The 27,878-nt window shown below is 41.3% G+C and overlaps 1 protein-coding gene across 7 annotated transcripts in view; it reads right to left on the reverse strand.

Moving 5' to 3' along the window:
• PCDH15 (protocadherin related 15) overlaps positions 1 to 27,878 on the reverse strand; it is a 621,509-nt gene that overhangs the window by 8,033 nt on the left and 585,598 nt on the right. For all 7 annotated transcript variants that reach the window (XM_077930491.1, XM_077930494.1, XM_077930496.1 and 4 more), the window contains 5 exons: positions 25,661 to 25,879; positions 21,030 to 21,140; positions 5,645 to 5,666; positions 4,081 to 4,119; positions 919 to 992 (listed from right to left, as the gene is read on the reverse strand). In XM_077930491.1, the coding sequence (XP_077786617.1) occupies positions 919 to 992; positions 4,081 to 4,119; positions 5,645 to 5,666; positions 21,030 to 21,140; positions 25,661 to 25,879 (465 nt within the window). The remainder of the gene's footprint in view (positions 1 to 918; positions 993 to 4,080; positions 4,120 to 5,644; positions 5,667 to 21,029; positions 21,141 to 25,660; positions 25,880 to 27,878) is intronic.

Below are 27,878 nucleotides of genomic sequence, written 5' to 3' on the forward strand. Positions count from 1 at the left end.
CTATATTATCTGCACCAATATATGCATCTTTATGCACACTTTGCCTTGCATATGCATTTCTGAACATATTAATTCTCCAGAGAACGACATTTCAAAATTCAGAGAAGTGCCGATTTCAAAGAATTGTTGTGTTTCAGCCAGGCGTATTGTTTTGGAAAATGCAGCTTAGGTTGGTTTGACTTTAAAGGTGAACTGAATCAAATTTCTCCCCCATCTCTTGTCCCAATGGGAGACTAGAATACTATTTTATGCTGTACTTGGCCCTGTCCTTGGAAGCAGCGACAAATAGATCTAGTGTAAAGAAATCTAGTGTAAAAACTGCTTGGCCATGCCTAAAGCAGCCCTTTCAATTCTTGCTCTGGTTGGCATGTGAAGTTGTGAAGTTTTACAAGATTAACAGACACAACAGAAAGGCACAACAATATAATCACATGTGGCATGCCCAAGAGCTGGGACGGCCTGTCCTGTCTTGCCGCCTGCAGCAAACATGAATTGCTGCCTCCTGGCCTGCCGCAGCATCACAGCCCACTTCCTTAGTCACTGTGCCCCAGCTCTTGCCAAACTCAGTTCCTCAAAGTGTTGGCTTCTCCTCCCAGGAGCGAGGAAGATAGGTGGCAATGCCACACACTGAAGCCCCTCCCTCTCAGCAGTGGAAGTGGTGAGACAAACAGAGCACCGCCTCTTGCACTTCAACCACCTGAGGCCGTCATGGGTGGGCTGACTCTGCCCAAGGGAACGAACAAAGTGATTTTTAATTCAAAGGGACTTTCACAGCTTGTGATATGGTACTGGGCTCTGCTGTTCAAAGAAATCTAGTGTAAAAACTGCTTGGCCATGCCTAAAGCATTCCTTTCGATTCTTGCTCTGGTTGGCATTTAAAGTTGTGAAGTGGTGTAGAAAATGCAGAATGAATAATACCCATGTTCATAACTGTAGTAATCTTGCCCATAGTACTCTTGGCCAGGATCAATTCCAGATTCCATAGAAAGTTCCTGTTTGTCACAATACCAAGAAAAAGAGAAAAAGAAATCTCAGTAGGAATACACAAACCCATAGATCTTAAAGAGCCCCGAGTTCATGTGTGAGAAGGGTATGAGCACAGACAAAAAGATAAAAGTTGCCGGGTCCTTTTTATCCTCAACCTTTGGCACTGGAATAATAACACAAATAATAATCCCAGGGGTTTTTCTCCCTTTAGTGCCAGTGCTCAGATGTGGGGAACATAAGAAGTTCTTCTGTGGTGCTCTTCAGAATTCTCAGCCAGCGGTGGGGCTGAGGCAAGGGCAATGGGAACTTCAGACGCATTTTTGGAGTATGCCTACGTCTATTTCAACTTTCAAGAGGATCCAGTTGACAGAATCTGACTAAAGCTGAAAGAATAATATTTTGTTATTGTGCTTTCTTTACAAACTATTTTCTCTGACATGATGGAATCATCCTGAATGTGGTATCATATTTCTAAAAAAATAAATAAATGTCAAGTTTTGCTTTCCTGCCCTAACTTCATTTTATATCATTGCTAAAAACATACTCCTGAGCCAAAGAAAGAGAATTCATTCTTAGTACTCTTATTCCTATGATATAAATTACATAATTACCATAGCTGTTAAATAATTATTGCACAATTTCTTTATTTTTATTCACTATAGTGTACTTGGATAAACCATTGTAAGTCATGAATACATTTGTCTGAACCAGAGTGCACTTCAACAGTTGCATGAAGTGTTCTCCTGTGTTCTCTGGTAGGAGTGTAAAGAGGGCAGGGGGAAGTTAGCAGTGAGGTCTGAGAGAAATGAAATGAAATGCAATAAATGCCATGGTGATATTTATGCTAAAGCTTAGATCGATGTAAAACACAGTGCCTGTTCACTGTAGTGTTTGTTTTAAGTTATGATGATAAATATCCTAACACTGATCGTTAGTCATGAATAGTCACTGCAATTATTTTACATGCATCTAAGGCAGGGGTAAGAGAATCTGCAGTCAGACATTGTTTGACTATAACTCCCTGACCATCGATGATGCTGGCTGAGGCTAATGAGGGTTCGAGTCCAACAGCATCTGGAGGAGTGGGGGGGGCACCAGTCCCCCACTCCTGAGCTCAGCAGACATATTTCAAGTTGCTTGGAAACTAAACTTATAAAAACAGTGTGAAGTAGACTGTTTTTCTTTGAAACAAATTTTAACAGTTGGAGACATTAAATATGGGGAGGCAGTAACAAAACTCTCTATCAAACTTGCTTGGAGGGATGTTATGGTCAATCATGCACAGCTTACGTTGAAGCAAGAACAACAAGCATTCATCATGGATTACCAAAGGACATACCAACAGGAGAAAAAAGGCTGATATAGCTCATGACATTAATATCTCCTGAATCACATCCATATTGCTTCACTATAATAGCCATGAGTTGTTACAATGTGCTCTGCTGGGCAATATCTATGGCTGGTCTCCTAGTCTATTCTGTTTAAAAGCAGTTGGGCCTGTGCTGAAGTAACATCTTTTTCATGGGTGGGGAGCCCAGGATCAAGCCTTGAAAATGTGCAAATCTGACACCATGTGGATTGTTGAGTTGGCCTAAATACATGCACCATTTGCTTCCAAGACATGGTCCTTCCTCCTTTTGAAACCCAAAGAAGGATCAAGCATGTGAGAATCATTAGTGCATGTTGAGATGTGCAAACTTCAAGCTTGCAGGATCTATGTTGGCATTTTTACTAGAACCTCAAAGTCCACTAGCCAAAATTTAGTGCAAAATACATACCGTATTTTTCGCCCCATAGGACGCACTTCCCCCCTTCAAAAATGAAGGGGAAATGTGTGTGCGTCCTATGGGGCGAATGCAGGCTTTCACTGAAGCCTGGAGAGCGAGAGGCATCGGTGCGCACCGACCCCTCTTGCTCTCCAGGCTTCAGGAAGCTATCCGCAAGCCTTGCAAGCCCGGCGGGAGTTCCCGCGGGCTCACAAGGCTTGCGGAGGTCCCGCCAGGCGCGCAAGGCTTGGGGCGGCAGCCTGCCGCCCAAAGCATGGGGAGCCCTCCGGAGGGCTCCCCGTGCTTTGGGCGAGTGTCCGCAAGCCTCGCGCGCCTGGCGGGAGGTCCCGCCGGGCGCGCGAAGCTTGGGGCGGCAGCCTGTCGCCCGAAGCACGCGGAGCCCTCTGGAGGGCTCCCCGTGCTTCGGGCAGGTGTGCATAAGGCTTGGGGCGGCAGCCGCGGCTGGGGGGGTGAAATATTTTTTTTAAATTCATTCCCCCCCCCCAAAAAAAAACCGAGGTGTGTCCTATCGGCCGGTGTGCCCTATAGGACGAAAAATACGGTACATGTAAAATTAAAGAATTTTAGGCCAGAAAGTTTTTTTGAATACTAGAATCCTTCTACACAAAAAATTCTTCCTCCTGGTTCATCCCCAGGATATATTTATTCCAGCAGTGAGAAAGGCATTTTGTTTTTGCCATTGTTAAATAACTGAGAGTCAAAAATCCTTGCCAGTCTTCTGCAAATCACTACCAGATCAAGGGCTGCCTTCTTCCTTCTGCTTTTATGTGCTCTTCATTGCCTCGTGCAAGATATAATTCTGGCTTTTGTCACGTGGAGGATGATACTATGGCCTGAACCTCTAAACCAAGTCTTGCATTTCATAACTAAAGCACAATCACTTATCAACATACTTTACAAAGAACTGAGGGTATCGTTCATGCTGCTAATGAAAGTTCTTAAGATTATTAGAGCATAAAGGGTGCTTGTAATTATCATTCAGCTTCTTGAGTATAGCTTACAACACTGCAGTTAATTGAGTTATTTGGGACAAAAAGGATATTGGGACAGTTTGAGTAACAGCAGAGAAGCTATAGAAATATGTCAACTTTAAAATCACACAACTGAAGTCAACAGACTCAGGTGCATGAAAATATCACAGTATTGCCAAATAACTTGTCAGCATAAATACACTAAAAAACCGATTTAAAAACTTGTTTTCTCCTTCAGTGTTAATGGTAAGGAAGTGCCAAATGTATAAATGTGTGTCAGAAGGTATTCTATATGAGTGCTCCCAAAGTTCTAGAAGAAAGTGAGAAAATTGTACCTCTGGTCTGAGAAGGGACGGCCTCAGCAATTGCTGTTGCTGACAAAGAAAATTGGAAACAGAAACAGGTTGATGAGAAAGATATAACAGAAAATGCAAGTAATTTATTTTGAGGTTGAAGGGTTACGAGGTAACCTTTAAACCAGCACGACAACAGTAGTTTTGCTTATGACTCTAATGGCCAAAATATTGCTCAGAGCTAATTTAGTTCTACTCTAATGATGGATTTTCTCAAGGCAAAAGGGCAAAGCCACTTCAGATCCACATGTATTAAATTCAGCTTCGCTGCCCTGTGATTTGGCAAAGGTCCCAATAGGCCATAGATGTTCTTGGCCTCTAGGGAACTGGTTCCCACAGTTGTCAATATTGTCATCTTCTTCCAAGACATTTATACTTATTCTGAACAGATTCCTGAGTCCGAAACACCTGTATTGTGTTAGTTTTGAAGAGTGACCACATGTAACAATCAATCAATCAATCAATCAATCTTTATTGTGGTCAAAGACCAGACAGGGCCACATGTATAATTTACAGATTTCCTCTTCAAAACTCACATGAAGAGTTATTTCTGGAGGGAAAAGTTACAATTAACATACTTTGGTGTCATCTATATATATATAACTGAAGCTAAATGTTTATTTTGATCTGGGAAATCTGTTCTCAAGTAGAAAATGTTTATTGTAGCAGTTCTAGCCAGTGCTTTTTTTTCTAGCGAAAAAGGTGCCAGAATGTGCCTCCCTTAGAATACCCACCTGAGCCCAAAGAGGGTCTTCTCACCAGCCAGAGGTTTGTTGAGGCTGCTCAACTGAGGCGAAGGGCGCCTTTCCATGCCTCAGCTGAGCAACTTAACAAGCCCCCTGCCCATGCCACTCCAGCTCACATATCATATGGATTTCCCATATATCAGCTGTTAGCTGGGGGGGGCTGAAGAGCCTCAGTAAAGCCCAGATGCACATCCAGCTCGTGAGGACATCCGCTCTGGAGTCTGTAAGGGATTTCATCTTTGTGCTCTCAGGAGGGTCTCCTTGCGAGCCAGAGGTGCAGGGGGACTTTGCTGAGGCTGGTCAGGTCTCTCCTCCCACTTCCGGGGCCCAGCTGAGAGGTGCCAGCACATTGTTCTGGCAAGTTCTGGTTCTAGCTCCCTGAGCCCATTTATCTCACAACTGCCAGTCCAACTGGGTTTTGAACAACAAATGGGAGAGAGGCTTTCATATATTCTTATGCAGAATGCCTTGCGCAGGCCCTATTCATGAAACATTCCAACTTCTAATGCTCAGACACTAGGCAAGCATTCCTGCAAAAATTACTTTTTTGAAGTATAATTACAGAATTTGGAAAGGCATTTCACAAAACAGGCACCGAGGAGATGCCAGGTGTGCTGTATTTGGAAATCCCTGAGTGGACTCCACTTGCGGCCGTGCAGATCCTCAACTCTCATTGATAATGCAGTTTAAATGTTGTGTTCAGTGAGTCAAATAATATAAAATGCAAAAATTATCCAAGCTATGCTGAAGAGAAAAAATGTAAATGGTAACTTCTTACTAAAATATAGGGTGTGTCTTACCTCTTGCTGTGCATATCCACGCCTGAAATTAAGCACAAGAAAAACAGGACATTAATCCAGCTATTCAAGTTGTAAATATAAATATGCATTTTACCAATATCATTTTCTTCAAAATGTAAAGACTTTGTAATAGAACATTATGGGCCTCACAGTACATCCCACTGAATTCTGTAGAACTACCCTAAAACAAATAACATGACATATAGATTATGTTGCACCCTTATGAGGACTTTTCTTTGCTGTGCTTCAGGTTCCCAATCTAGAAGGTCCTTGAGACTTAATTTGGAACACGAATGTGGGAGGTAATCACATTTTCTTTGTTTCACCTTTGTTTAAAAAGGGCATCAAAGGCATTAACATGAGGGTGGCTCTTGGGCAAGTGCATTGGAAATAATGCTCAAGATACAAAGAAACAGATAATGATTGCAACAGTATGAAAATAGGCCATAAATATCTTAAATACTGGATTACTGTGGGTTTCTTCGGATTTTTACTGCCAACAGAATAATAAAAATGAGAACCCAAAATTGACCAAGGAAGGCAAGGTTCATTTGACATGGGCTGGGTACCATATCCTAATCCTAGATCTCCCAAGGAGATATGCGTAACTCTCTCCCCCCCCCCCTCCTAAGAATGCATAGAAGCAAAGGTGGAACATCTATTTGTAGTTAAAAGCTGCTGGCCACATGTCAGATATTCAAAAGCCTTCCCCTTGTATCTACTGCCCTTGGAACCTTCCATAGGGTCACTTCAGAAAGTCAAGACACATCTAGGAAGATCTTCCATCAAATCCGTAGTTCAGATGGAACTGTGGTCGGAATGGAACATACTGAAAATCAGGATCTGCCCCTCAGAAATAAGTTTCCTGGTAGCACCTCATGTACCACAGTACTGAATAGCTTAAAGCCAATGGAGGGTTGGACCCAGAATTAGCTTGCTTAGAGTAGGTGCATTAATGGCTCTACAAGTTAGTCATGACTAAATTAGGCCCCATTGATTTCAATGGATCTACTCCAAGCTGGAGCCAACCAGGAGAAATTTCAAAGCAGCTTGGGAGTTTGGATGGCGGAGCTACAGGTCAGTAGTGGCTGCTGAGGTGGCCCCGGTCAGACACCATCACTCTCCTGGCTTCCTGACACAGTGGGTTACTGTGGAGGGGGTGAGGTGCAAGGAACCTGGCCTTGTGGTGGCAGATTGGCTCTGCTACCGTGGACCAAGCACCTCCCCCCCTCCTGGGAAGTGCCAATCAGCTGCTATGTTGATAAGCCAGGAGAGCAACAGTGTCACGTTGCTCCACTGGCTATTGGGTAGCATCCAATGTTTCTGTTGACAGAAGTCTTTCATCGGAAATTCCTTTCCTTCCCCATTCTACCTTCTATCAGTAGAAGGGAAACATTGCAATCCACTGAATGGAGAACTGTAGTTTGTTAAGGGTTCCAGGAAACTCTAACTCTGTGAGGAGTACAGTACATTTCCTAAGATTCTTTAGTGTGGGGGATGTGCTTTAAATGTTTGGTGTGTTCACAGACGGAATCTTTAAATGACTTGGTAGGCAGACGACGATCCCATACACAGTTACTTCGGAACAAACACAATTGGATTTACAAATTGGGATGCAAGTAGCTGTGGATTCCCCTACCCATTTTCTCTGATACCTTTGTTCCACCCCATGCTCCCCATTGTAGAAAGCCGGATTCAAAATGTGCTGCAGAGTGGATGTGGCAGGCAAAGGGCAGAAGGTGAAATGGGCAGCTGCTGTGCTGTATGCTTGATCTAGCTGCCAAAGGAACAGCATCCATTTCCAGGGTGCAGTTTTGAAGACTTAACATCTTCTCACGACATATCCCACTAAATTCAAGGGGACTCAGCCCCCCAGTAACTGTGCATTGATTGCCAGATTAGGTGTTTAATTGCATGCTTATGGACAACTGGTTTTAGTCAGCTTTAAGAGCACTTAAGTTCCTCTGGACTGATCTCTTCATGTTCTGTTTAGGACTTACATTTTTTTTATCTTGAAGCAGACATGCACACAATTATATTAAGGCTAAACTAGTAGAGAGGCAGCAGATGAGGGAAACAATTTAATGACACCTAGGGGGGAAATAAAGAAGAGTCTGGAGGATCACATTTAATTTTTAATATTACCATCTGCAAAGCTTTTCTATTAGCATTCAGCTTGTGTACTGGATCATCAGAGGTAAATTATTGCTGTAGTCCATTTGATAGGAAAGTAATGAACATCTAAAATGGAGATTTATCGCTAGGATTATCAATGACTTTTCAAAGTCTACCTAAGCAGTATTGCTTTATTCTTTTGTATGGCATGTTCCATTGCTGCCTCATGGTTAAAACTCTGGCTGGCTGCTGCTTCTTAGCAAAGTGGCACTGAAAGGAGGAAACCTGAAGAGCAAAAATGGCAGAGAGCAGCAGGGGAACTTAACTTTCCCTTGTTCATTGTTCCACAGACACACCTTCACACAACCACCCCAGTTGGCATTCCTGACTGACAGAAACATAGATCTGAAAGGTGGGGGGGGGGAGAGAGAGTTGTTCGAGAGGCCATAATTTATAGGGAGAAACAGCAGGCAGGAGGGGGGCAGCTTAAGCCTTCTCCCACCTACTGATTTCCTCCTGAAAACCCACCAGTTAAGGTTTCAGGTACAGTATATCCTCACAATGGCAATATGGACCTGAAACCCAAGATGTGAGGAGTACTGGGTGGGCAGAAAAGACCTTGCCACCCACTTCCTTGTCCTCATTGTTATTCCCTGTGAATGCAACTTTGCAGAAGAGAGGTTGTGGTCCGGGTTTTAAGGCACAAGGTAGCAATAGAATGTGCAACTCCACCCACAGTCTCCAAAACCAAGATGGCTCAGATCCCAAGTGGCAATTCTCAAAAGCACTTCTACATTTACATAGAGACTGGCAATAATACTTCTTCTGCTGGCCAGGTCGCAGCTTCCCAAGTCTCAATGATCATGTTCTAGATGGTTCAGTCTTCAGATGGCGTTTTAAAGAGCTGCCACTAGAAGGAAGAAGCTAATTGTCTCTGAGCACACGCTTCTGTGATCCAATATTGCAAGCAAAATAAGCAACACTATTGCTTTAATTCAGGGATGGGGAACCTGTAGGACTCCAGATGGACTACAAGTCTCATCATCCCTGATCACTGAGCAGGCTGGCTGGACCTGTTTGAAGCTGGAGTTTAGCAACATCAGAGGCCGGGGAACTGATATGCACTGAATTATATAGTGTCAAATAAAACTGTTCATAACAAAACATTACATAATAGTTATGTAATAACCTGCAAACTGTTCATAATAAAACCAAAATAATACTTTCCTCTCTCTCTTATTTTTATAAAACAGACCTCAAAATATTTTGGCAATGGTTGCCATGCTATTGCCCTATGTATTAAAGGAAAACTGGAGAAGAACCAATATATATAATATTTCTTATACACATGCAGTTGTTACTAGAAATCCTGCCACCACATTTTACCAGTCTCTTAAGTTGCACTCAATGTGTGCAACCAATGATCTTTTAGATAATTTGAATTCCTGACAACTTTGGTTTTCAATCTTTCTTTCTTAAAAGTAAGGCACATTTCTAATCATTATTGTTACGAAGACAAAAAACTTGAAAATGCATTTATGGTTTTGGCTAAATGTGAAAGCTACATTGTAATTCTAGTGGCTTGAAGGAAAACCATAGACCTATCTCCTGCAAACTGTCAACATTTCTGGATTACTATTCAATGAATACTAGTAGCTGAGCAAAAATCTCTTAAATCTCAAAAAACAAATAATGATATATAATCATGTCCAAACAGCAGCAGATGTCAGAACACTTTCTGTAAATATACACCACTTCTGGATACAAGAAACATAATTTGCACAATTGTTTGCATACTGTCCTGCAATTTTTTGGTGATACAGATTTAAAGGAGTTATAATTTGTCAACTCCAGTTACTGGATAGATAGATTCCTATGTGTATTTGCCTTACTCTAAACATATTTTAGTTGTTATCTTGTATGAAACCCAAAAGATAGATCCAAATCAAAGGCAGTAAACAGAATGTAAAATTAGAACATGCTTTCTTGCAACTTTTGGCTCCTGAGATAAAGGTTTTACTATTTAAAGCTTCAAAGATACTGCCTATCTCTGTAAATGATAAATACACAGGCTCTTTTCAAATAGCTCATGGAAGGATCACTTGTTTCTCTTTAATCAGTTCCATTCTATCCTTGCTGTAAACAGAATATAGTTTTTCAGAGTCCCTCTCTGGTCTCTGACCAAACAGTGCTTCAAAAATGGTTTGCCACTCAGAGCAGTGTCAGCTGGACTGAATTTTCAAGGGGCCTCAAAACGCCAAACTTCAGGTGTGCATGGCCCTCAAGGCTAAAAATGGCCAACTTCTAACAAGATATCTAGAACAGAGGACACTGGTCTTCTCAATGGCTTCAGACACTTTATGTTACATGCTGCAGATATGTGAAGTAGGATATATCCTTGTGGTGCAATTTCTTTTACTCCTGTTTTAAAAGACATTGGAGGCACCCAAAAAGTTCATATATTTGCCCTTTACAAATGGCAGGAAATGCTAAAATAGGAAGTATGGGGAAGGGGGAAAAACAGGATGGTTTCAAAACAAGCGGAAGAGAAGAGTAGGCCAGCCAGAAGCCACATCCACACCATACATTTAAAGCACCAGGTCTTCCTCTGAAGAATTCTGTCAGCTATTTTTTTTGAGTGCTTAGAGTTCTAACTGTAATTCTGGGAGGAAATAGGGGTCTCCTAACAACTCTCAGCACCCAAAACAAACAACTGTTTCCAGAATTCTTGGGGGGAACTCATGACTGCTCATGGAATCACATTGCTTTAAATTTATGGTGTCTATGTGGCCTTAATTATGTCTACCTGAAAAGAAGTGGGGTGGTTACGGGTCTACCTGAAACATAGGCAAATGGCATCCCACCCCAAACAAAATGATAACTTACGTTGGAAAAAAAGACACCATTTATGGCCCTAAACAGCATTCTTTAGAATGACAGCATTCATTTCACCCAGGAGATTAGTCTAAACTTTGGCTGAACTAAAGAAACCTTTGTAAACAGGCTTCTTGTGTCCTGGCTGACCCACTTGCATATGGAAGGTCACACATGATTAGAGATTCATTATCCTCTTGATGAGATCCACTAGAAACTAATTTTGAAAGGCAATGGCCATTTGGTTCTGAATAATTTAGTGCTTTGAAAAATATGTTCTTCAGTAATAGATTTCGCGTGCCCTCTCTGGTCTGCCCATATCAGCCCTTCAAACCCACATGACTAGCTTTGTTCAAAGTAGGAAGTGTAATGGAATCTAAACATACTACAGACGTCATAGCACATGGAAACTGTTTTTAAGGACCTCAACATGATGTAAGGCTCCATCTTCAGGTTTAACCTGAATAACAGTAATTGAGGCTGCAATCCTATATCCATTTGCCTTGGAGTAAGCCTGGCGTGCTCTGGTCCATGGGGTCACGAAGAGTCAGACAGGAATAAATGACTAAACAACAACAATAAGCCTGCTGGAACTTCATGAGGCTTACTTGCTCACAGACAGGTACATGCAATCCATACATTTTCACAAGGGCTGGAAAAAATGTCTGGCCTAACATGAAAAGTAAAAACGAAGATTATTTTGATTTTTGCTTTAAATTATGCACAAGGACTTGACTATGGGAGGGACTCTGCTTGTGTGATTGCTGATGCACCCTCTTAATAACAGGTTAATTTGTACACAGCCAAGGTGAGGAACCTGTGAATGATGTTGAGCTCCCAAGTCTCATCAGCTCCAACTGTCATGGACAATGATCAGGAATTATGGGAGTTGTAGTCCAATAACATCTGTAGGGCCCCAGGTTCCCTACCCCTGATATACAGCAACATGATAATTTCCCAGCGGGCCCCGCATCAAGGCAAACTGATCACGAGAAGCAGGAATGGGAAACCCATAGCCCTACAGATGCTTCTGGAAACAGTTCCTCCCTGGCTACTGACTAGCATGAGGGTGACGTGAACTGGAATCTGACAGCAAACCCCTCCAGTATATCATCACCACTATTTTAATATATTCCCCACCCTTCACCCTAAGGTCCCAGGGTGGGTTGTGACAGAGTAAAGAGGTGAGTCTTCAGCATTTCCCAAAAACTGTACAGTGGTACCTTGGTTTTTGAACGTCTCGGAAGTCGAACGCTTTGGTTTTCAAGCGCCGAAAACCCAGAAGTAAATGCTTCCATTTTTGAATGCGCCTCGGAAATCAAACGGCTTCCGCTGAGCCCCCCCCCATTTTCTCTAATGAATTTGCAGTCCGCCCTTTGCGGCTTGGTTTTCGAACGTTTTGGAAGTCAAACGGTCTTCCGGAACGGATTACATTCAAAAACCAAGGTACCACTGTATAATGAAGTTGTCAGATGCATCTCTATGGGGATGGAGTCCTACAGCTTAGGGGATGTCACAGATAATGCCCTCTCCTGGGCCACTCCCCCTAACCAAAAGTTTTAGGAGGGTGGTGGAACTAGCAAGAGGGCCCCGTCTTGTATAGAAGTATAGGAGATAGTATGTCGGACTAAATGGGCCAGCGGGGCTCTTATGCTTTCATGTGTCTTTTGGGGGGGCCACAAGTTTCTCACCCCTGCTTTAAAGGCTGCCCTGAACTTTCCATTACTTAAAGGAACTCGAACACTGTATGGCAGCATGTTAAAGTATGTTGATAAGGCTTGAAAATTTAGCTAGTTATGCAGCACTGCAGCATTTTGTTCAATTTCAGTGCCATTCTGAAATAACAGAATGAAGCAAATTGAAACTTACAGATTTAGAAACCTCTTATTTCAGGAATTCCTGCTGTTCCTGAAGTCGTGCTATACTCAAGAGTGCTCAAAAATGTTAAACTTCTGTTGCAGCAAGAAAAGAAAATGAATTGATTACTGTACTCACTACATAGCTGGCTATTATTGCTACTGATGACATACGCTGGACCTGAAATAAACTCCACCTTGAATAGGAGACTTTATTAACCACAAAGCATTTTCTAATGTGTCAGCAGAACTCAAGTGATGAAGTTTGCAGCGCTTGGCTCTGGGACAAAATAGAATCTACCTTCAGCAATTTTTGATTGAGCCATCCATACTTGTCCCAAGAGCCACTGGAGAAAAAGCCAGACGGTGAAGAAAAGCAGCATATTTTTAGACCTTTAACTAAAGTACCCTTGTAACTACTTGTCTGTGCATGACTGATAATATTAGCCCAACAAACTGGCTTTAAGCTTTTAATGTTCACTCCAAATACATGCTTTCTTTTGACACTGTTCATTAACACTTCTCTTAAATATTAGTTTTAATATAATTATTCTGATTTGAAGGGGCAAGAGGAAAGATGTGATGAGATGAACTCACATCCTAATCAGGGTACAACAGCAAAGATCTGTGATTAAATCACCCACTGTCATTTTCTTTCATGGAAAGAATATCCAGAGTGAGACTCTTTTGCTATGGTGTTGAAGAGGGGAATCAATGCTTTCTCTGATGGAAGTCACCTTGTTTCCTATGCCCTAGATCAGTGGTAGGCAACCTAAGGCCCATGGGCCTGATGCGGCCCAATCGCCTTCTCAATCCAGCCTGCAGACGGTCCAGGAATCAGCATGTTTTTACATGAGTGGAATGTGTCCTTTTATTTAAAATGCATCTCTTGGTTATTTGTGGGGCATAGGAATTCGTTCATTATTTTTTCCAAAATATAGTCTGGTCTACCACATGGTCTGAGGGACGGTGGACCGGCCCACAGCTGAAAAAGGTTGCTGACCCCTGCCCTAGATGGACAGAAGGTAGGACATTGGAGAGTTTCAGTAGATAACCAAGGGTTTCTGACTCACTAATTGTTCAAGATTGGCAACAATTTAAAAATTGCCCCCCCTCTTCTAAAAAAACTAGGCTACTGAAATGAAGAAAGCTGAGGGGGGAAACCAAGTGGATGTTGTGTATTGCAGACCTGTGAGCTCATTCTTGATACTGAAAACAAATCCCTGGTCTGTGAATATGATCAGAGGTACCTTGTTCCTTATTTTTAAGAGAATTGCCCCCTTCCACTGCCAACTATTTTACACCTGGCTCAGGTTGACGGACCTCTGCATTTTATGAAAAACTGCTTCTGAAGTCCACTTTCCTCTGCAAGCTAGTCTGGTGCAGTATAGACACCTCTCTTCCCCCCACTCTATGGCTAAAAGCAGTTTTGAGGGGAAATGTTCAATCTCCATCTCCCCAGTGCTATTCCCATGATACAAATAATTCCCTGCCCCTCCCTCTGCTTTTTACCACAGAATGGCAGATATTTGCCTATATAGCTCTAGCTTCTCCATCTATTTTGGCCTTTAGCCTTTTTTCTTCTTCTAGCTTGTCATGTATTCAGAGAGCCAGCTACCCAATTTAATAAAATTATCATTTAAGAAATTGGTTTCATTTGGAGTACTTCAAGCCAAATGCCTGCAAAATCTACCCCACCAAAAAACCCGCACACTTATAAATCCCTCTTGTTTGTAATAACGATTCAAATTACTTTATTAGATTTGATGAAATTGGGGGAGTTGGGACTTTCTGAAAGAAATATGCTGAGCAATGTAGCATGCAGAATGGGGAAACTCTGTGTTTTAATAGGAATATTTTCTTTCTTTTTTTTTTATAAAATGCTTTTTACACAAAATAAATTACAAACGTGAAGTCTTAGAATATGCAGTGTCAGTATATGAAAAAGTAATGAAAGGCATGCTGTGGATTACAGAAAGAAGGAAGAGAAGGTGGAACGACAAATCAGAAAACCTTTATCAACACGACAAGCCTGCCATCCTCTCCAATCTACAGAACAAGATGATACGTTATTGTAATAACTTCAGCTTTCCTCCCCCCCCCCACTTTATTTTGCTGAGTCTGTTTTGCTTGCTATCTCTTGCTTTCCAGTGACATCCAACATCTTACAGTGAAAAGTTAAGACCTCTCCCCTGGTGAACATTTTAATGTGAAAGCAATAAGACACCACAACCCCTCTTTGCATTGCAGGGTAGTTGCTTTGCTTGTTGATACAAACGCTTTTGACGGAAGGATGCCCCCCTCCCCGATAAACAAAAACATCCCCATTTAGCATTGCATCTGAGCTAACATGTGCTTCCAGCCCGCTGATTTTAGTTATGGAATGCCTCCTCCTCCACCTAAGAAATAAAAGCAGTACTTTTTGAAAAAGTAGATAAGGACAGCACTCCCATAGGGAAATAAGCATCATAAAATTAAACCATCTGGACCAGCTGAAGAAAGGTGTTATTATGGATTTGCAGGTTTGCAAAGTCAGGAAGAAAAAGCGGAGAAAGAGAAGAGAAACTCTCAGTGACGATGACAAAGCAGTTCTGTGGATCCTGGGGTCCTGGGCAACAGGTTTGCAATGGTACCAGGTTATACATCAGGCAACATACACAGGCTTGTCATAATGCAGTGGACTGCGATGGGAATCTTTTTTCAAGTTCCTCCACTATGCAGCTCAAGTTTCCATTCTGCTGGCTGTGCTCAGTCTCAATCACCGTTTGTGTACTTGGTGGTTCTGGCGTCGCAACTGGCCTCAGCTTGGCGATGTGCTTAGGTAAGATGTGGTTTTTGTCTATTTGACTATACATATTGGCCACAGATTTTTCAATATCTGCTAAGTTCTGGATGTTTTTAAGAATCCCCTTCAGCTCCCGGCGAGGAGGGTCAGGTAAGTCAGGGATGCAGACCACTTCTTGTTTGGAGGGTGACTTGGTGTGTTTTGCAGGGGAGAGGAGCTGAGTGCTTAGAGTAGAAGACGACGACGATAAGGAAAGGCTGGGAGGAGGGGAAGGAAATGGAAGTGGCAACGGGGGAGGAGTTGGTGGTGGGGGGAGGGGAGACGGAGGCGGTGGAGGCGGCGGAGGGGTTTTGGGTGGATCAGGAATGATTTCCATTGCTTCCACTGTAGGTTGACAGGGTAAAAGATTTTGGCGAGCTGGAATTTTGATCCTAAAGGAAGGAGGAATGGGCTTGTGAGTTGGTGGAGGGGACAAATGTTCGGGAGTATCATGGTGAGTTATGATCACAGAAGGTATAGTAGATGTGTCGAGTTCAATAACCTCAGAGTGAGGACTGAGGGAGGAAAAAGAAGGCGAGAGATGGATAGGAGATGGAAGGAGGCTTTCGGTAGACAACTCAAGTGAGCTCTCTCCATCCTGAGTGCAGCTGCTATGTGTCGGTGAACGCAAACTTTTCATATCTCGGGATCTCACTTGTTTCATTTCCTGCAGGGCCTGCTGTTCAAACTGCCTTGCTTTCTCTTTGACTGATATCTTTGTGCCAACGATCTTTTTGAAGACTGGGCTGCCAACGTCGGCTCTGCGGTGCTGAATCCCTGCCCTTTCCTTCTCTGCCCTGATTCTCTCCTGCTCCCACTGAACTGGGTCCATAATGACTGCCCTACTCAAAGCATCAGAGAGGTGTCTTCTGGGAAGACGAGTTGGTAGAGTCCACGCCCGATGAATGCTTCCCAAAGGCCATCCCAACAGAGAATTTTTCAAGGCTAACTTTCTGGGAGAAAAGGGGGACAGAAAATCTTTTCTCTCTGGCAGGACCCCAGAATAAGCAGAACCCTGGATCGCACCCTCCATGTACAGAGGGTTCTGAGTTGTCAATGGGTTCTCATCAGACAAAAGCGTCACATTACTTGCAGATTTGGGGAAGTTATTGTTCAATGTTCCATTGATATTAGATTGCTTGTGGGCCTCAATAGCACGAGAGGCAAAGCTGCTTATAGCCCTCTGACGGTCCCCTTCTTCGAAGACTGACTTTTTCCCCCTGCTTTGTTGAAATTGATAGAGAAGAAAAAGACTTGAAAGAAAGAAAATAATCACAGGTAAGGAAGCATGCATGGACATTGATTTGAATGAGAAAATATAATCTGAATGCTGTGAACAAAAAACAGTGACGTCTAAAGCTTTCTAAGGATATCTAAGAATCTAGAGCTACATGTAATTAATCTATATGTCATTAAGATACAAACACAAGACATTTATTTATTTATTAAGGGAAGTGGTTCACTTCTCTTACCAAGGGAAGGCAAATAAGGTAAACTTTGATCTTCTTAATTTAAATAAATGCCTTTCAAAAACTAATGCTTTGTATAAATCTGAATTTTCTCCTGAAAGCTCAAAAGCCATGACAAAGAGGCATTGTGTATGAGATCTGTTTCAAGGAGTGCACATGGTGTCTAGGTTCTTGCTTATAATAAGCGGGGATCAAAGAAATAAAAATGACAGGACAGTGGATTGTGAGGGAAGTTCCCAGTCTAGTGCTTTCTTTTGGCTTCAGAGACCTGAAGTACACATGGACTCAGCCACAGAAAGGGCTTTACCATTCATCTGAATGGAGGAGACAGCTTCATGTTGAGAGCTGCCCCTTGAGTCAATATGCATAGGGGCACCTATATGAATAAGAACTCAGTTGTAAATTATTGTAAACATAAGGGTCGGGACTGGGATGTTTGTGTTGCAAATGGGCTAGAACAGTCCTTATGGTCACCAAAACAGCTGTTAATCCCTGTTCTATCTGAAACATCATGGATTTATGGTAACATGCTGTGCATATGCTTCATATTCCTAGTGGGATCAGGAGTCTATTGCTGTGTTGATATGGTGAGTAGTTGTAAGATTACGGGGTTAGTGTGGGATGAGTCACTTCTCAGCGGCATCCCCATGGCAGTTGTGCCATGTGGTCTGCTTGCAAGAGCAAATGGAAATTGTATTTAAATGAGTCAACCCACTAAGCGATACTCCTGTGCAAGCTCTGCTCACTTCACTAACAAGGCGCTTTCAGGAGCAGTGGTTGGCAGGCTATGCTCTATGCTCCCTATAACTCAAATCCATTTTGGCTTAGCCTAACTGCAGACATGGTGAAATGAAAAGGCTATGCTTTGGTGATTTGATGATTGCAAAGCTTAAGCTGCTCAATAGCGATCAGTCCCATTGGCCTTAATGAGCCTTCCAGTAAATGCACGTTTTCAGGTTTCAGCCTCTAAATTTTAGAGGTGCCAACAAGCTGAAGGGGATAGAATCTACTCACCAGAAATGTCTTCACACACAGTGCAATGACAGTGCTTTCAGTTCCTTAGCCCTACTTCCCTTTGGAATGTAGTACAATGAATGATTTAGAAATAAATGTCTTCCAGTTACTACATTACTAGGAAATAATTGCAATTCTCAGTAACAAAAATCAACTACTTTCCCCATCTGCTACAATATTACCCGCAATGGTTTGAGTTTACTTACTGATGCCTATGTGTCCAAAGACAGAGGAAAAAGAAGAAATGAGACATGAAATGAAACGTTAGTTCATGTATATAGTTGTGTATATTGTGAGTAAATCCAAAGCCAACAATGAGAAAACAAGAGAAAACAAGTAGAATGAGTGATACGGGGAAAATCAGAAAAGCAATTAGAAGCAGATGTCCTCTTCAGAGCACCTATCATTTAAATTTGGAGAGATCACAGAAGCACTGGCACTTCAATTTCAAGTTGAAGAACTTACTGAAGTGATACAAGTTATTGTTTTGCACAAAAACAATTTCACCGATGAGGTTTAAATACAACACAGTTAAGCAAAGCAAGGCGTTCTTAATCCACAAAATCTCTCAGTAACTTCTCTGGGCACAGCAGGTTTTCTGAAGTAAGTCCCATTTCTAAAAACAACCTCATTCCACTGCCATCTTCATAATTGGCTCCCAGTGCTGCATAGAGTGCTGGGCTGGATTTTGGACTCTTTGGATTTTGAGCTCTATCTGATCTATATCTGGACATTAGAACTTCTGTACATGCATACCATGTTCCTCACCCCCTGTGACAACCTTGTCCTCCCTCTTGAAACTCTCCCTCCCTCATTACTGGGATTTTGCACTCAATAATTTTTAAGGACTAAACAGGCTGAAATGTTATGAAATGTCGTAAGTAATGACATTTTCTGGGCAAGTGACAGTATAGTGATGATAACCTTTCGTACAATTTCCACTTTAATGCAGAAGTTAATAAAACACATACACACACTCTCTTGAAAAAGAACAACAGATTAATTTATTCACATGTGCTATTCATAAATGTACAGACCCTAAACCTGGTGACCGCACACTTTCCTTAAATTTTTTGTTGAGCACTATCCAGAACTTCTGCATGAGGTGCGGGGGTGGTCAGGAAGTTCTGATGTATATAGCTACAATCACAACCCATTAGAAGGAGAGAGCTTCCTATGCTGTGGTACAGGTGGATGGCATCACATCCCTTACAGGGCCATGGACTTATCTGGCCACATACTAAATAATGGAAGATTACCTCCTGCATCACCCATGCACTAATTCCTGGGCAAGCTAGACGTTTTGTATGTCAAGAATGCAATTTTCTGGTTGAAATACCAGCCTGCTTGAATATCACTTCCATCATTTACAGCTGACTCCATGGTGGATTGACTCTACGCCATAAAACCCTGGTGTCAGAACCAGCTTCATAGTGTGAGTAGCGTGTCAGTGAAAGCAGCAGTACAGAATCCTGGCGCTGTGACATATTTTGCTTCCTCCAGATTTAACTTGTTTTGTCTCTGCTCTGATGACATCACTGGCTCTGCTCCCTCAGATCCTGAGCTCCCTTCCCTAGAACTTGACCTGGCTCTGACCACACTTTCTATCTTTCTATCCTAGGCTGGCAACTTCCCTGAGCCTTGATAAGCAACCCTTGACTCTTGCTGATACCTGAAAGTCAGATTAACTGGCATGTCACTCGGGATACAGTGACCAGTGAGAAATGCTAGGACCCACAAAGCTCATGGGCTATCAATCTCCCCCATTCCAATTGTCCGAGGATGTGGTGACTCCTAGAAATTGGTGCAACAACCCTTCTTGGCACAGGATCTGCCTGGGCAATCTTCCCACCATAGCTTGTCTCTTCTCACCATAGCTCTAAGCAGGAATAATCTGCACAGAAGGGGTAGCCCAGACCCAATAAGCTGCGGATCATGAAAAAAAGGTATAGTAGCAAAAAATGATATTGCCAAGGCATGGCTTGCTGCCCAGGTATGCCCACACATGGAGGCTTCTGCAGCCAACTCTCTATTGATGATACTGAATGCTGGATCACGCCCAGCATTTAAAAGCTGTAAACTATTTCTGAAATGATACGCTGTTGTCAAACATGTTGTTAAAGTGGTTTTTTAAAAAAATGCTTTGGAGAAAATTATATGATGCTATTTGAGATACATTTTCCCTGGATGCAACTGACACCAGTAACCCTGAGCAAACTTATCCTTCTCATAATTGCCTTGTATTTAAACAAACGAGCAAATGAAAACACTCTTCCTATGTTAAAAAAAGGGGGGGCATCATAAAGACATTTACATGGACTAGATTATAAGACTTACCAGAACAACAAGGGCAAAAATGTGCAAGGGCAAAAATGTGCATTGTTTGATGTAATAGCATCTCTTACCACAGTTGACAGTATAATCAGAGTAACCTTGGGCCTCAAATGCGTTCCAGAAACAATCAATGCTGAATTGACCAACATTGCTATGACCAAGCCATTTTGCAACCTCAACTTCAGGGACTGAATGTGGCCCTCCATGGATCTCTATGCACCCTCGGGATCTTCCTCAGGTCACATTTATTTCTTGTTTAAATATTTATAAACCACATTTTCATATATAATATCATGTCTTTCATTGATCCTGTTCTGTGATGTGTTACCAAAGTGAGATAACATCTCTTGTTTGCTTGGGTGGGGAAAAGTGTGGGTGGGGAACACAGAAACCTGTCTTTTACATGGCTAGCCTGTTGCCTATTGTACAAAAGCAGTGCCTTTTCTTTCATTTGGGGAAACTCGAGGGTACACAGTACTGGCATCACGTTGTTGTTGTTGTTGTTGTTGTTGTTGTTGTTGTTGTTGTTGTTGTTGTTAAAAAGTGTGGCATTTACAGTAACCACATCATGGTGAGTACTGGCACCTATTTTTCTAGAAACAAAAAGCACTGTACAAAGGTAAGGGTTACATCTGTTGGTTTGGCTATTTTTGCCTTTGGCTCTGCCCACCACTGGTATTTGGCTGTCTGGAAGGTTGATCATGTTGGAATGTGGCCCTCAGGCTTAAAACATTTCCCCATCATAGATCATAACCTTGATGTTTAAGCCACCATGAGTGGCTTGTTAATTCTTCCCTGTTCTTGAATTTACGCAGCAATGTCAACTGTAATTTCTGAAGCATTAGAATTATACTTTGAATTGCTAGTATTTTAAACCACAAACATCACCGAGGACTTACATGGTGCTGTCGCCGAGTTCTTCATAGAGATTATGGGCAGGAGTGCTTGCTGGTTTGCCAGCTGGTAAGGCCATCTGGATTCGAGCCGTCTTTGCACATTCTGCTTGTCTCCTTTGGTGAGTCACATGGAAAGGAAATGGAGAGTGTCACACATGGTCTCCTACCAAGAACACATCAGCCGCGACAGCCCCCAAAGGGATATTTGTTGCAGTTTTTCACCTCGTGATTGGTGACAATACTAAGAAGAGAATTTGAATGCACCACATGGCAGAATAAAATCTGGCTCCTGACTTTTTTTTTTATTTGCTTCTGACATACTGTATGCAAATCAAGTTATGATAAAATATCCTTTAGTGAGAGTTCCGAAAGAGTTTTAAATATCACCTCTCACTCTTGGAAATGGATACCTGAGATACCTAAACATGAAAGCGAATGATGTTTTCAATGGAGCTTATTTCCAAGTAAATTTAAGAAAAGATGCTGCATTTGTGTTACAGAGCAGATAAAACCAGATTATCTCAGTGTGTTACTGCTGACCTAACAATCCATGTATTGATTAGTCTGTGTTAGGAAAATACACCGGGATTTATTCTTAAGGCGATTATACTATTCATTCCTCTGTCATTCCTAGCCATGTTCAAGATTCAGCAGTTTTTAAGGAAATGTACTTCCTTTACACACACAAACACACCATGCAGTACAACACGACATCTATCTATCTATTTATCTATCTATCTTGATAACTCTTATCTTACACTATACAGGCTATATAATTATCCTGTCTCTTTTGAAATCTAGGCATACTCTGATATATGCCATTTTCATAGTTTAACTTTATTGCTTTCCGTAGGAATATTTCAGCCAATATTAAAAGTGGCATATGGAGACCTGTATTTCAATATGATCTCTGCTTTCAACATGCAATAGCCAAGGGGTGGAAAATCTGGGGGCAGAATGTATCCCTCAAGTTCTTTCCATCTGGCCCTTGGGATTTTTCCTCGGCCACCCTCCCTCTCCTCAGGCCACAATCCCCAGTGATATTTATTTATCCTATGTAATGCATTTGAAACAAGGCCAAAAATAAATACTTACTCTTTAAATCTGTTTTGTTATGCAGAGTGATAAAACAGAGAACAAAAGTTGTGAGTTTCACTTAGTAAAAATAATTCACATTGTGAAATCTAATAAATTTCATAAGGCATTAAATTTAACTGTACAAATCACATTAGGGCTAAAACATTAATGGGTTAGTCAGTTAACAGTGCAATCATATAAAGGTCTGCTCAGAAGTAGACCCTGTTGATTTCAATGGGATTTACTCCCAAGTAAATGTGTATAGTACTACAGTCTTAAGGAATCAATTAATAAACTAAACAGGCATCACTGATCAGGCAATGCAAATTAAATTAAGCATTTTACTATACCCAGGAAAACCACATATGACAAAACACCATCTTAAGAGAAGAACCACCATTCTCATATGTGAGTACGGTATCTTCTGAGACAGCAGCTGGTGTGTCATATAAATGTCCCCTCTTTAAAATAAAACAGCAAGCTTTTTTCCTTTAAAACAATCACATGTAAATTGGCCACTGTTCGTGGTTAAGGAAGAAAGAGCTTAACGCCAACTGTAGATTTAGATGACACACTAAGTAAAACCTTGGCTTTACTGCCATGACACACTCAGCTAAGGATTGTGGAAGAGCAAAGTGGCTGCAAGCTCCTCTCTGGGAGCCTCTATGTTCATGTAGTCCTACGAAGCCATAGTTTGATTTATTGTGGTGTGCAAGCAAATAGTTTACTGGTGCACTGGGCTTAGGGCTAAGAAGGCATGCAAAGGTCTTCAAGTGGCCCTATGGAATTTCCAGCAGGGAATGGGTCATGCTTTGCAGTTGTCAATTTATTACTTAAGGTTTTTTTGTTTTTTTTAAAAAATCATTGTAATAATGTGATTTGCACGAAGAATTTCACTGGCTAAAGACAGTCTACAAAAGCCAATGTTTTGTTTAAGTCGTTAATAATAAATTTCCTGAAAGCAGCCCAGATGGAGATTGCAGTCTTATGGAGAAGGGGTCACTTGTTAGCTATGAAAAACTGGCATGATAGGTTTGGAAGACAGTGCCTGTAAACAAACTAGCACAACACTGCAGAGTAATTAGAGTCAACATTATCAGTGATACGTTTTATAGCTAGTCTATCTTAATTTCTGTCATTAATTTCTCACAAGAAGAACCTAAATCACATTCACTTTTTGTTTTGTAGAGTTATGTTATTCTGAACTTTATATTGATATTCTGGATTTTCTTCATTTAGCCATCATGTCACTGATCATCTCTAAGATTTAAAGATGGCTGTGGTTAACTTCACAAATCTGTTGCTGTAATCAATCCTATATGTTTGGCATTTATAGATATATTATTTCCAGTGTGTAATGGGGACGTGTGGGTCACTTATGTATTTTGTCTCTCTCAATGTGGTATTTGGAATGTTTTGATTGTTTGGTATTGTTTTTTGTTTTTTTTTAAAAAAACAAAAAAACCCCAGTGATTAAAACAGCAATTCCAACTAGAGTTGTAGCTTTCAAATGTTAGGAGACGAAAAAATAAGTCTTACAATTACTTTCTGAATTAAAATTATAGATATAATATAAAGGAAATTAAAAATAATAGCAAGGCTGTTCTCCATTTTGAGGTCCATTTAAAATGTGCCACTCTACTTTCATTAATTCATAATTTGTGGTTCACCATTGATTTATTCTTCAGTACAGGATACCAAAATTTCAGAGGTGCCACCTAATAGAAATGAGCAGCAATAATTTTTTTGGTTATTTGCAAACTATACAAGGAGGCACAGAGCAGTGCTGCAACACTGTTATTTCACCCTGGAAAACAAGTAGTGTAAAATTCATTTAACTTTACTGTGCTTTTTTACAATCTGCAAAAATTAATTCATTGGATATTAAGCTGATCAGTGGCCTGGAAAGTATTGAAAAATGTAGCTATGACACACACACACAATTTTAATATAAAGCAATTCTTAATGTTTCCATTTTATGTGCACCAATGATGACAGTTATGTTCATTTGGCTTTAATTCTTGCATTAACTTGAATAGTTATTTTGCTAGCTTTGATATTTGGTGATTAAAGCATAGCAAAACCTTAGGAGAAGAGGAAAATACACATATTTCCTTATTATTTTAGTACAGATCACAGGTGACAGGTACACAGGAGTACTATTGAATATGGCTTTAAAAACCATCAAGGTATTCTTATTCTTATCCTTATTAATCTTACTAAATTTTATTAGCTGCTCTTTCACAAAAGAGGCATGAAGCAACTGACAAACTTTGTAATACAACAAAATAGTTCAAAATACAAACGTTAAAGCCAGGTATAAAAGCCAAAATAAATCAAAAACTTAAGAATCCACACATGCAAAAAGCAGGTTGAACACATCCTACTCCATTAAAAGAGATCTGGAGGGCGGCAATACAAAAATGGGCCTTTTCCACGGTGGCTCCCTGGTTGTGGAATGCTTTTTCCAGGGAAGCATGTCTGGATCCCTAACATCCTTCCCCCCAGGCCTTTGGCTAATTAAATTATCTATGGCCTTTTAAATGTGCTAGTGGTGGGGGAGAGTTACTGCTTTTGGTTGTTACTATGGTATGTATCCTTGTGTTTTTATATTGTAAACCTTCCTATGATCCTCGGTTGAAGGGTGGTACATAGATTTAATAAATAATAGTAACCACAATACTAACAAAGACAAACACCTAAAACATTCCAAATTAGGGGCCAAAAGCCTGGGTAAAAGGAAACATTTTTTGCCTGGTGTCTAAAATTATTGTTATTATTTATTGAATTCATATAGCACTCTATACCCGGAGGTCTCGGGGCAGTTCACAGAACAAAATCAAAATATAAAACCACAAAATATATAATCAAAATAAAAACAACCCAATAACCTCTCCCCCCCAAAAAACCACACATTTTAAAAGGGCATAGGAGCATTCTACAAGCAGGGAACCACCACTGAAATGGCCCATTTTGACCTCCTGCACTTCCCTCAGAGGGATCACACAGAGAAGTTTAGAACTCACAGGATGGAAGTAATCTGAAAGATGGAGGGGGTGCAAAAAATCTATGTTGCAGCCCCTGGAAAAAAAACTGGATTGCTGCACCAATGATCCCTTGAAGCATACCAGAAAGGGAGAGGCCTTTTTCAGAACATGACGAAAGGGTGATCAGGTTGTGTGAGAAGAAAAGTAGAAGGTTTGGTACCTACAGGCAGCTGATGTATGCTGAATAGAAACCCATAGCTCATTTGGCTGAATTGTTAGTTCTTCTAAAGTCTTGGGAACAAACCTGGAACCTTATTTGCGACGTGTATCTTCTACCTTTTAGTCCTGGGCCTTGCCCCCAAATGGCGAGCCTCTGTTTTCAAGGAGGGTAGAGCCTTGAGTTTTTCTGTAAATGCTCTTGGTGAGGAAGAGAGACAGTGGAACCTGGAGCCTAAATAGGAAGGGCTCCTCAAATGTGTATGCTGGAAATGTGACCAAAAGTATGAAACCTGCCACCAAGCCCAGCCCAGTCTTTCATCTTTGATGTATACAGAGTGCTGGCATACTTACTGTTTGTAGCTGACCATAACTATTAAAATAGCAGGCATGCAGCAAAGGATGATGATGACAGCCAGAGCCAGCAAGGCCCCTTCTGTGTAGCCTACGGCTTGGGCCTGCTTCTTGACATTGGCCACCACATCTGGAGTGCGGATCTCCAAAATACGTCCTCCTTGCCCAAGGTACGGCTGGAATTCTTTATTGATATCCAGGAGTTTGCCATCCAGAAATCTTGAAGATTAAAATAAAATAAAATAGCAAGTAAAACAGGCAAGATCAAGCTGTCATGTCTCTTCTTCAAATGTGATGCCTCCTCCAGATGTTTTGTAGTGGGAGTTTTAGTCCAAAACATCTCAAGGGCACCATGCTTGAGAAGGCTATTGTATTCCTATTTAGGGTTGCACTGGACATTATTTAATATTTACTCCAATATTAGCATATTAGACACAGATAAATGATTATTGGGAAGAAAACAGAAAAGTATTTATTGGGGGGGAAATATGAACATTCTGATTTCCCCCCAGTGCCCTTTTGTTTCCTGATAATGATTTTTGTGCATGGGGATGACAGTTTCCTCTTCCTTCTTTGCCTTCTCTGAACCACATGCGATCTCACTGCCATGGTGGGATGCTTTGCTTGGCTCACTGCTTGGGCTGTAGTGACCCACCAGATTGCTCTTTAGAGGGGTGACATTTGCAATGACATAGCACCAGACATAGCATCACAACAAACCTACATTGTCATTGTTAATTGGGCTGAACAGCATCGGGGGCAAAGGGGGAGGAGTAAAATGGAGCCAAGACACAATGACCCCCGAAAAGAACCAAAGGGGATCAAACAACACCGATGCAATGCAAACATGATCATAATAGTGAGTGCCCAAAAGACCACATAAAAACAAGAATGCATTGCAAGGTGTAGATGCTGTTCTGCAAATGGGCAGAACATCAGGAGACTCAGTGTTCCCAACATTCTTTCTGAACTATACCATGGGCCCATTGAAGTTAATGGACATAACTAACTTAGGTTCATTTATTTCAGTGGGTGAACTCTGTGTAGGACTTAGTTGAATACAACCCCATTAGACTAGCTGTACATTCAAGTGTAATGCAAGAAGAAAGCCTCTCACTCCACACTAGATGATGCTCGTGTATGCTAGATGTCATTTGTACTGATGAAGAACATGAAGGAATTTTGCTTGGCTGGCAGTATACTTTTGGGAGATGTAACACTGCCTCTCCTAAAAATTCTGTAAGCAATTTCTGTACAAACCTCTATTTTAAGGTTTTTATAGCTCAACTGTGCATATTCCACTCCAGATGAAATCTGGCATACTGTACAAAATGAGACAGGGGACCTTTTTTATTTTTTAATGTCACATATTTTCACAAAGACAGTTTGCTTGAGAAATTTTCTCTGTCTCTCGTGTTTGTAGAAGATAATGCAGGCACCTAATATTTGGTACCTAACAGTGACCTTTTCCTGGTACTAGTAATGGAATTGCAATGTAGCACACAACTGGAGTTACTTTGGCAAATAACTTCATATGCATCTTCAGGACACTCTCAAGTCAGCACTCAGTTCAAAACTGCAATTATATAATTGATCACAAGACTTTGCACACTTAACTGGAAGAAAATGTCACTGAAATCAATGGAACTTCCTTCCAAGTATGTGGAGTTGCAGCCAAGAATACCAGATAAAATTATGCAGGTTCATTCTGTGTGAGCACTTCAATTAATGAGAAGTGAAACAATCACCTAATATCCAGTGACTATAGACTGTTGATATACTGAAATAGGGAACCATAGCCAACTTTATGAACTAATGTTCAGATCAGAAGACACAGTGTATACCTGGCAGCCCGAGGAGTCCCATCCCTAAACCTAGCTTGGGAAGAAGAAGAATCATGAATATGTTCTCTGGAATATGGAACTGCTTTAAGCACATATATGTTTGTAAAAAAAAAAAAAAAGCAAATATATTGACTATGGCTATTTAAAACTTGCTGCCTGACTGCTACAACAGACCAGCTCAAGTCTCCTGATGTGACTAGACAGCTGTCTTGCTTTTTTCAGAAATGTTGCCGTAAGCATTGGGGTTTTTTTGGTCTTGCTGGACATCTGTCCTGCCCCAAGTAGATTATGAAACTGAGCCCCCTCACTCCTCTCTTGGTAGGAACAGGACATCTGCATAGTCACATCTAAGTTTCTCTTTACTGTCATACAGC

This window comes from Podarcis muralis, chromosome 6, assembly GCF_964188315.1.
Source record: "Podarcis muralis chromosome 6, rPodMur119.hap1.1, whole genome shotgun sequence".
In the NCBI taxonomy this organism is placed as follows: Eukaryota; Metazoa; Chordata; class Lepidosauria; order Squamata; family Lacertidae; genus Podarcis; species Podarcis muralis.